The 11,306-nt window shown below is 36.6% G+C and overlaps 1 protein-coding gene across 1 annotated transcript in view; it reads right to left on the minus strand.

The window, feature by feature from the left end:
• Positions 1 to 11,306, minus strand: part of BRE (brain and reproductive organ-expressed (TNFRSF1A modulator)) — a 334,059-nt gene that overhangs the window by 319,822 nt on the left and 2,931 nt on the right. The window contains exon 3 of the mRNA XM_008571568.1: positions 5,082 to 5,176. Coding sequence (XP_008569790.1) covers positions 5,082 to 5,176 — 95 coding nt within the window. The remainder of the gene's footprint in view (positions 1 to 5,081; positions 5,177 to 11,306) is intronic.

The following is an 11,306-nucleotide window of genomic DNA, read 5'->3' on the forward strand; positions in this document are numbered from 1 at the left end:
CGGTGTGTATGGTGGATACGAACCCTCGGCGGGAGCGCCGCCGCACTTCCCAAGCGGCGCACTGTAGCAGTGCGCCACCAGGCCGGCCCAAAACTTTTATCTTCTAAAGGAAACTACCTAGAAAGCGAAAAGACAATCCGCAGAATGGGAGAAAATCTGACAATTCATATATCTGATAAAGGACTTGTACCTAGAGTATATACTCTTAAAACTCAATAATATAAAGACAAATGACCCAATTTAAAAATCAGCAAAGGGTCTGAATAGACATTTTGCCAAAGAAGATATACAAATGGCCATAAGCACATGAAAAAATGCTCAACATCATTAATTATCAGGGAAGCAAAAACTAAAACATAATGAGATACTACTTCATATCCACTAGGATGGCTATAATCGAAAATACGTATAATAACAAGTGTTGGTGAAGAGGTGGAGCAACTGGAACACTCATACACTTCTGGGGATGTGAAATGGTAAAGCTACTTTTGAAAACTGTCTGGGACTTCCTCAAAAAGTTAAACACGGAGTTACCATTTGACCTTGCAATTTTACTCATAGGGATATAGCCAAGAGAAATAAAAATATGTCCATACAACAGCAGTAATTATAATAGCCAAAACATGGAAACAAACCAAATGTCCATCAACTGACAAATGGATAAATAAAACCTGGTATATGCATACAATGGAATATTATTTGGCAAAAAAAAAAAGGGAAAGAAAGAAATAGTGATACACACTACATTGAAAACATTATGCTAAGTGAAAGAAGTCAGTCACAAAGAACCACATATTATATAATTCCATTTACATGAAATGTCCACAACAGGCAAGTCCATAGAGAAAGAATGCAGATTAGTTGTTGTCTAGGGTAGGCATGGGTAGAGGTGGGGAGAATAGGGAAGTAACTGCTAATGGCCTTAGGGTTTATTTTTGGGGTGATAACAATGTCCTAAATTTGTGGTGATAGTTGCACAATTCTGTGAATATACTAAAAACCATTGAATTATACATTTTAAGTAGGTGAATTGCATGACATATAAATTATGGCTCAATAAAACTGTTATTTTTTAAAAATTGGAGTTATCCCTAAAATGAAAAATGATACCTCACTGGAAGTAATATTAAGTAAAGGCAAATGGAATTCTGTTGGAGATGTTACTATAAAAGATAGATCTAGTCAGTGGTTCCAACAACACTTCACACACTAATACATAAAAATAGCCCAGAGAAGTTAACAGTTCTTGGGTTCCCCAAAGCATCTAATTCAGAAGATCCAGTGGGGTCCAGGAATCTGTATTTCAACAGGCTTCCCATGTTATTTTAATGTATATCCAGAATTGAGACCCACTGGACTGCTAAGGTCCTAATTCCACAGTTTTATGATTCTCTGGTATCTATGAGATATCTATCTCTAGAGCTGGTGCCTATCTAGTATTTTCCATTCATCTGAAAATATCAGTTCCTTAATAGAACTCACCTCCCCAAATGAAGAGTCTGAGTTTAGAAAGAGGTAGCTTCATCTGATAGAGAACCTCATGTTTTCTACTAACTTTATGTGTGCCCTTTACTTAAGCTACTTAAAATCTTTTTTTGTAAAGGAATAGGTTTAAATAAATTGAATAAATAAAAGATTACATATATTCCCAAAATTTTTTTGCTCAAATATTTATAATTTATTTTTACATTTAAAAATGCAGGTATATGTTATAGAGTCAAATGCAAAATTTCCATGAATTGTTAAAATCCAGAAATTTCAAAGAAATTCCATATTTGCCACAGAAACTACACAGACTACATTCCCAGATTCTAAGGGTACATATTCATTCCCTTTTGCAATTAGCACTTCAGTGGAAAAATCTGAGAAGTCTAGGCATTCTGTTTTCCAGTCCATGAGTGAAGAAATATGTAATCCCCCTTCATTCAGAACCATATGTGGACTAGTCAGGTTACTAGTGTCTGAGATCTCAGCCCTTCAAGAAGGCGAGGGGGGGGGGACCCGCAGGGGGAGGGAGGAAAGTCTGAACAAAATCCAAGAACTATACAATAGCCTGTTAACAGTTGAGTGAAAAGTCCTTCCGAGACAAGCTGTGCTCAGAGAAATGTTCGGGATCAGGCCTTGTAGTTTATCCTGTCCCAGTGTTTTAACCAGATGACAATGAACATCAATTGCAACCTCCGGGGCTATTTAGACATCACGCAGCTAGTTGAGGGTGATTATTTGAGTTGATAATCTTTGGTTGCTTATCTGAGTTTGTCCAGCCCATTGGTGTATGAAGAAGCCCTGGGTACCCTACCTGAGGCCTTAGATTAACTATCACTAAAGAGAAGGTGTCCCCTAGATTTGCAACCTTTCTCTTAGATCTAGTGCTTTGATTTTTTGGCTGTTCTTTTTCAGCTAATTTCTCAAAAACATTTGGGATAACTTCAGTCAGGGACTAAACATCAAAACAGTAGAGTTATAATAATATCAGCTCTGACACAGAATTGCACAAATCTAGGTCAATTTCTTCAACAATGAAATAGAAAAACAGAATAAGATGAATCTTAAGGTCCTTTCTAGCTTTAAAATTCTATACTCTTTTAGGGGCCGGCCCGGTGGCGCACTGGATAGTGCGCCGCTTGGGAAGCGCGGCGGCGCATGAAATAGAAAAACAGAATAAGATGAATCTTAAGGTCCTTTCTAGCTTTAAAATTCTATACTCTTTTAGGGGCCGGCCCGGTGGCACACTGGATAGTGCGCCGCTTGGGAAGCGCGGCGGCGCTCCCGTCCGAGGGTTCGGATCCCACATACAGACCGGTTCCCGCTCACTGGCTGAGCGAGGCACGGGAGCAACACCGAGGGTTGCAATCCCGTTGCCGGTCCCCGGTCCAGTACGGGGGCAACACTGAGGGTTGCGATCCGTTGCCGGACACGGAAAAAGACAAAAGACAAAAAAAAAAAAAAAAAAAAAATTCTATACTCTTTTAATACTTGCAATATTGAAGATATGTGATATAATTTTATAAGGCAATTCCAGAACAAAAAGTTGTAAACACATCTTTCTTATCCTTTCCATCATGCTGTTCCCTCTTGCATCATCCTAGCTCAAAGCCCCTTCTCCCTACCCTTGGATTTTTACAACCATCCTCAGTTCTGGTCTTCAATCTCTCTTTAATCCGTTTTATTGACCACATTGCCGTTAAATGATTCTCCCTTTATCATTTCCTTCAATGAATCTTAGTCCAGCATTCAATGCATACCACTATCTTTTCCCAATTTATCTTTCTAATCTTTTCTACTCTTTCTTTATGTTAACGTACATTTCAGCAAAACTGCACTACCTTCTTCTGAAATATACAAGTTATAGCTTCTTCATATTTGCTTATGACATTCCTCCTCCTGAAATACTTTCTGCCATACTTACCACTTTTATTCCATTATTCAAGAATGAGTATAAGGGTACTTCAGAAAGTTCATGAAAAGATTTGTATTATTTTTTAATTCTATTTTTCCAGTAACTTTTCAAAGTACCCTCATACAAGTCTCACCTCCCCTACAAAGCTTTTTCTGACCATTTTCTTAATTCCTGGGACAGTTAGTCTGTAATACACCTTTGGCAGCTAGCACATGTTAACCCTTCACAGGGCAGATTTAATACAGCAGAAGTCAGTAGTGACAACTCTCCCTCATTTTCCCCAGGTAAGCCCCCCAACTTTTTTTTTTTCCTTTTTGTCTTTTTTGTCGTGACCAGTAACAGGATCACAACCCTCGGCGTCACGCCCGCACCGCGCTCAACCAGTGAGTGGACCGGTCTCTATATGGGATCCGAGCCCTCGGTGGGAGCGCCGCACTCTACCGAGTGCGCCACCGGGCCGGCCCAAGCCCCCCAACTTTAACACAGGGTGAATATGTAACACATAGCATCTAAAGGGGCCATTTAACTTAACATTTTTTAAAAATAAAATAACACGAGCCCGTGGCGCACTCGGGAGAGTGCAGCGCTGGGAGCGCAGCGGCGCTCCTGCCGCTGGTTCGGATCCTATATAGGGATGGCCGTGCACTGTGCACTCACTGGCTGAGCGCAGTGCGGCCGGTCTCAAAAAGGACAAAAAAATAAAATAAAATAACAGCTTATGTGCAATTATTAAAACTTTACAAGAAACACACCCAACTCTTGCCAACAGTAATTTTAGAGCTGTGTTCTAAAATTTAAAATAATTCTTTAGGTTTGAGTTAATACCTCACATTTAATACTTCCCATTTAATACTTCCCCTTTAAAAAGGAGGAGGCAAGATTTCAAAGTAAATCATCAAAATTTTTCATTACTTGTAATGAGACAAAGAAAATGTCCAGAAACAAAACTAAGAACATAGTTTTGAAAAACAATAAAACCCCTTATAGTATAGGCAACATGGCAAACTTGAATTTGAGAAGGGAAAGAGACATTTTGTCTGGTCAGAACCATTTAACAAAATGACACATGTTTTTCTCCATCAGCTATGCAAAACACAACTTTTATATAAACTACATGTGCTTTGACAAATATACCATTTTCCATACTAGTGAACATTTCTGCACTAATTCCAAAAACATTTTATTTCAACTACAAAGTTTTTGGTTTTACCTAATAAAGAACACTTAATCTGGTCTTTACTTCTTCTGATAATAACACTGAGATAATGTAGATACAAATCCAAATTTGCCACTTTCGCTTCCATACAAAAAAATGCCTCTTGAAGTGCCAAGAAACACTCTCCTAACACGCACTGTGATGAAGTGTTAGTAAATATTAGAAAATCAAGTGCAGGCATGAAATATTAAGTTGAAACAAAGAAAATGTTTTCAACATGTCTCTTTAAATTGAAGTAAAAATATTTCAGCTGCTAAGCTAGAGACTTTCATTAACTCAAAATAGCCTCAAAGTAAAACTGCAATGAAAAAAATCCCTTATTCAACTATTTTGGCAAATAAAGAATTGCACTTATTTCACAGAACAGAGAAAGAGGGGTAGAAAAAAATTCACATTTGACAAATTTATCTGTTAAGCAACATCAAAAGTCAACTTTGTTTTCCTAAGCGGGTCTGCAGTACTCACCTGCAGGGCTGAGGGGTCTGGCAGGAACTCAGCATCCTCTCCAAAGATAAAATCGGGGGGCAGCTCTGGGTATTGGGCATTGAAAATGATATCCCCTGAAATAAAAGAAAATGGCAGGCTCTTCTTACTTCCTTGCTAATGGATGAATGTTCTAAAGAATGCACCAGAAAAACTTCTAAAAGAAATTTATATTAATTTAAGAAAAAATTGAAAATTACTTTCTAAATTAATTCTTCAAATAAAAGAACTGATATCATCTTTTTTTTTTTTTTTTTTTTTTGTCTTTTTCCGTGTCCGGCAATGGATCGCAACCCTCAGTGTCGCCCCCGTACCGGACCGGGACCGGCAACGGAATCGCAACCCCTGGTGCTGCCCCCGCGCCTCGCTCAGCCAGTGAGCAGGAACCGGTCTGTATGTGGGATCCGAACCCTCGGCGGGAGCGCCGCCGCGCTTCGCAAGCGGCGCACTAGCGCAGTGCGCCACCAGGCCAGCCCCTGATATCCTCTTTTAAATTAACATTCACAACAAGCAACCAAAAATGTTTTATCTCCTAATACACTATGAATATAAATACCCAAATAGAAAAGTAGAAGCAGCCACATCCAAAGAGTATGTTGATAATTTCTATAGGAAACATTACCATCCAATCACTGCCTGCTAATTAATACACCTTACTGAACACTGATTCTGCATAGACATAATCATTGCCTTGCAGAAATTAAACATACCTTTGGTATAACAGAAAGAACATCTATCTGGCTTGGAGCTAAAAAAGTTAAATTTATATCCACAAGGTTTCCTACTTATTTATGAGGAAATAATAAATCAAGTGATCTTGGGCAAGGCTTAACTTCTTTAGACTTCAGTTTCTTCATCAGTAAAAGGGGGATCTAATAGTACTGACGTCACAGATTTGTTGTGAGGATAAAAAGAGACAGCATGCTTAGCACAGTGATTTGCATATGCTAAACACTCAACAAGTGATACAGAAATACTTTTGTTATTATTAGTAGTATTCTATAACAAAAGACAAATTACAAAGTCTCATTAGCAAATTTGTGTTGTAAGTTCTCCTACCTGTTTCTTTTCTGTCTCCTTCTTTAGCTGCCTTTTTTTCCTTTGTTCATACCAAGAATCAGTCCTCATCTTTCTGCTAATACTAACATGCACATTAGTTTGTTGACAATTTAACACACATATTGAGTTGTAGTGTATAAGAGTATGTATACTTGTGTACATGCACACAACATCTGCAAACATGCACACAATATCTGCAAACATGCACACAATACAGTCTTTCAATCCAATCATTTTTACTGTTCAAACAACAATATCTACATAGTGATATCCAAATTTAAACATTCAGACTTCGATTCTCATTTGAGCTCTTAAATCTCTATGTACTACATATTTCAGAGTCAAACTCAGCAAGTCTAAAAACGTGATCATGACTGTCCCTTCTCTTACTCCCCTCTTCTCCTAGCTGACCTCCCTGTTTTCTAAGGATAGCACTGCTATTCCTTAATAACTCATGCCAAAACTTTAGTGTCATTGTGACTCTACACATACCCTTTATACACTTAGAAAAAAAGTTTTTAAAATTTTTTCACCAAAATTTCTCTCATGTGGATTTTTCCTATTATTAACAGCTCTATCCAGGCCCAGATCACCTAGTCCATACATTCATTCATTCACTGAATAAGCATTTGAACTTTGCTCTAAGCAATATGCTAGGCATTAAAGATCAAACAAAGAATGTTGCTATTAAAGAGCTAATTGACTAAAAGAATTCAATCATGATCATATCCTCTAAACTGATCTCATAGTACCAGTTGCCCTCCAGCCCATTATACATACTATCACCACGTAAATCTTCTTAAAGTACTATTTTGCCCCAAAACTTCCTAAATCAAAAAATTTCAATTATTCTCTAATGGCAAATTACATAAGGGCAAAATTTTCAAACTGGTATTTAAGGCCTCCAAAATAGGATGTACCTACTTATATATCCACCCTTCTCTCTAAGTCAATACCAATCTTCTATTCCAGTCAATATGATCTGCTCAATGCCTCCAAAACTAAGACACCACTTAAAATGTTCTCTCCCTCTGCTCAGTTCTTAGGCATCCTTTATGAGCCCACTTAATTACCTTCCCTTCCATGAAGCCTTCCCTAATAAATCTGGAACACACCGATCATTGTCATCTCTGAAATTCAACAGTACTGACTGGCTATGCCATATACTTGAGTATTTAATTGTTCTACCTCATACCGTTTTATTGTTCTATTAATTTAAAAAATCATAATAAACACAAGCTACATGTGAGGCACTGTGATATACACTGTGTCAATACAAAGATATTTATCTTCAAGGAACTTACATTTAGTGAGGGAGATAAGACATACACACAGAACCACAAATACACAGCAATACTGTGTAAGTATGTATATGTAGGTAAGTACACATACAGTACTTGATCTTCCTACATATATCATAAGCATCCAGAGAATAGACAAGTTCTTATAATTATTTCATATTTCTGATAGGGCGAAGTCAGCCAAATAGACTCTATTAAGAAATATTCAATAAAAGAAAGAAATTCTATTCTCTGAATTGAATATCTAAGTACTAAGAAAATCTTCAGTCAAGAATAAAGCATAGCATAGTTACTCCTGGGGCTTTCTTTATGGAATAAGCTTATGCAAGGAAATGAACCCTTCAGAAGTTGGGTATAGAGCTAATTATCAAAAGTAGTACAACTACCACCTCTCCTTCACTCTACCCACCATCATCATCTCAGACTGTCAACTATATCTATTACATTTACCCAAGCCACAGCAAAGCAGCACTATTAGTGACAATATAAATGTCCTGATTACTCGTTCTATTCTAATATATCCAGCAAGCATGATTCTTCAGAGGGCATATAGTTTAAAGATGTGTTTTTAAAAGTCTTACAGGTGGCTTACTTTAGTTACTTTTAGAAAAAAAGCTTCAAAAAATTATAGAGCAGAGACATCAAAGTTTTGGAAAAAACCAAGCTGGAATCTATTGTGCCTGATGTTCAAAAAACAAATAACATGCTAAATTCCAATAGAAGAAATTTTGTTACTTTTGTTACTACAGGAGCACAAAAAGCTAAATTTTGAAGTTCTTAAAGGAGCACTATCAGTAATAAATATTTTCAAACCAGTAAACATTAAAAATCTGATTCAAGGATATACATTCATGCTGATTCTATTCAACTTTGTACTAAAGGCTCTAGCCAAGGCAATTAGGCAAGGAAATGAGACAAAAGGCACTTAAACTGGAAAGAAAAAATAAAACTATCTTTATCGCCAGATGACATGATCTTGCATGTAGGAAATCTTAATGCACCCACACACACACACAAAAAAAAACTATGAGAACTAATACACAGGTTCAGCAAGATTGCAAGACACAAGATAAATGTACAAAAATCAATAGTATTTCTGCACACTAGCAACAAACAATCCAAAAACGCAATTAAAAAAAAGTTCCACTCATAATAGCATAGAAAAGAACAAAATACCTAGGAATAAACTTACCAAAAAAAGTAAAAGACTTACACACTAAAGATTATAAAACACTGTTGAAAGAAATTAAAGAAGGCTTAAATAAATGGAAAGACATCTCATGTTTGTGCATCAGAAGACTTAATATTGCTAAGAGGGCAATACTACCCAAGTTGATCTACAGATTCCATGCAATGCTTATCAAAATCCCAGTTGGATTATTTGCAGAAATTGCAAAGCCAATCCTAAAAATCATATGGAAATGCAAGGAATCCAAATAGCCAAAGCAATCTTGTAAAAAAACAAAACAAAATTGGAGGATTCACACTTCTCAATTTCAAAAGTTATTACAAAACCGTAGTAATGAAGACTCTGTCGTACCGGCATAAGGACAGACATGCAGATCAATGGCATAGAATTCAGAGTCCACAAATAAACCTTCACACTTATGGTCAACTGATTTTTGACAAGGGTGCTAAGACAATTCAATGGGGGAAATGGTCTTCACCACCTAATACCTATTAGGATGGCTACTATCAAAATAAAAAAAACAGAAAATAAGAAGTGTAAATGAGGATGTGGAGAAATTGGAACCCTTATGCAGTGTTGGTGAAAATGTAAAATGATGCAGTAACTATGGGAAACAATATAGCGATACCTCAAAAAACTAAAAATAGAATTACCACATGATCCAGCAATTCTACTTCTGGGTACACACAACAAATAATTAAAATGAAGGCTGCAAAGAAATATTTGCACACCTCTTATTCACAGCAGCATGATTCACAGTAGCCAAAGAATAGAAGCAACCCAAGTATCCACCAACAGATGAATGGATAAACAAAATGTGATGCTATTTATACATAGAATGGAATATTATTCAGCCTTAAAGGAAGAAAATTCTGACATATGCTACAACATGGAGGAAGCTTGAAGACATTACACTAATAAAATAAAACAAAGACTGTTATGATTCCACATACATGAGGTACCTAAAGTAGTTAAATTCAGAGACAGAGAATTGAATGGTAGTTGCCAGCAGCTAGGGAGAAGGAAAAATGGGGAGTTTTTGTTTAATGGGTATAGAGTTTTAATCTTGCAAGATAAAAATAGTTCTTAAGATTGGCTACACAACATGACTGTACTTAACACTACTGAAATATACACTTTAAAATGGTAAATTTTGTTGTGCATATCTTACCATAATTAAAAGTTGTGGGGGGGTTTTGTTTGTTTGTTTTATTTTAAAGCATCTTTTCAGCAAATGGTGCTGGGACAATTGAACAGCCACATGCAAAAGAATCAAGCTGGGCCCCTACTCTACCTCAACCATATACAAAACTAAACTCAAAGTGGACCAAAGACCTAAGTGTTAACAGCAAAAACTATAAAATTCTTCAAGGAAAACAAAAGAGTAAATCTTCATAACCTTAAAGTAGACAACCGTTTCTTAGACATGAAACTAAAACCAAGCAACAAAAGAAAAAGTAGATAAATTGGACTACATCAAAATTCAAAAGTCTTGTGCTTCAAAAGACTGTACCTATAAAATGAAAAGACAATCCACAGAATTTTGGCAAAGCATATATAAAGCATGATAAAGGACTTGTACCCAGAATATACAAAGAACTCTTACAACTCAATAATATAAAGACAAATGACCCAATTTAAAAACGGGCAAAGGTTCTGAATAGACATTTCTCCAAAGAAGATACATAAATGGCCAATAAGTACATGAAAAAATGCTGAACATCGTTAGTCATCAGTGAAGTGCAAACAAAATCACAATGAAATACCACTTCATACCCACTAGGATAGCTATAATCAAAAAGACAAATAACAACAAGTATTGGTTAGGATGTGTAGAAACTGGAACACATACATTTCTGGTGGAGATGTAAAATCATGCAGTCACTTTTGAAAACAATCTGGCACTTCCTCAAAATGTTAAACTCAGTTATCATTTGACCTGTGATTCTGCTCCTAGGTATATACCCAAGGGAACTGAAAACATACATCCACACAAAAACTTGCACATGAAAGGGCCGGCCCGTGGCGCACGTCGGAGAGTGTGGTGCTGAAAACACCAAAGCCACGGGTTCGGATCCCATATGGGGATGGCTGGTTAGCTCATTTGGGAGGGCGTGGTGCTGACAAAAACTTGCACATGAATGTCTATAGCAGAATTATTCACAATAGTGAATTCAAAAAGTGAAAACATGGCAACTGATGAACGGAAAACGTGTGATATACACATACAATGAAATAATATTCAGCCGTAAAAAAGAAGTACCAATACAATGCTACAATGTGGATGAAACTTGAAAACATTACACTAAGTGAAAAAATGCCAGACACAAAAGGTCATTTATTGTATCATTATTATATGACTCCATTTATATGAAATGTCCAGAAAATGCAAATCCATAGAAACAGAAAGTAAATTATGGCTGCCAGGCATTGGGGAAGGGGGAAGTGGGAAGTGGCTGCTAACTGGTACAAGGGTTTTTTTGTGTGTGTGTGGTGATGAAAATGTTCTGGAATTAGTGTTGATGGTTGCACAACTTTGTGACTATACTAAAAAACCACTGAATTGCATACTTTAAAGGGTGAATTGTGTGGTATGTAACTATATCTCGATAAAACTGTTATTTTTTCAATCTGATGCAAAAATTTGTCCCACTTTAA

Source organism: Galeopterus variegatus, unplaced genomic scaffold (genome assembly GCF_000696425.1).
Source record: "Galeopterus variegatus unplaced genomic scaffold, G_variegatus-3.0.2 Scaffold704, whole genome shotgun sequence".
NCBI lineage: Eukaryota > Metazoa > Chordata > Mammalia > Dermoptera > Cynocephalidae > Galeopterus > Galeopterus variegatus.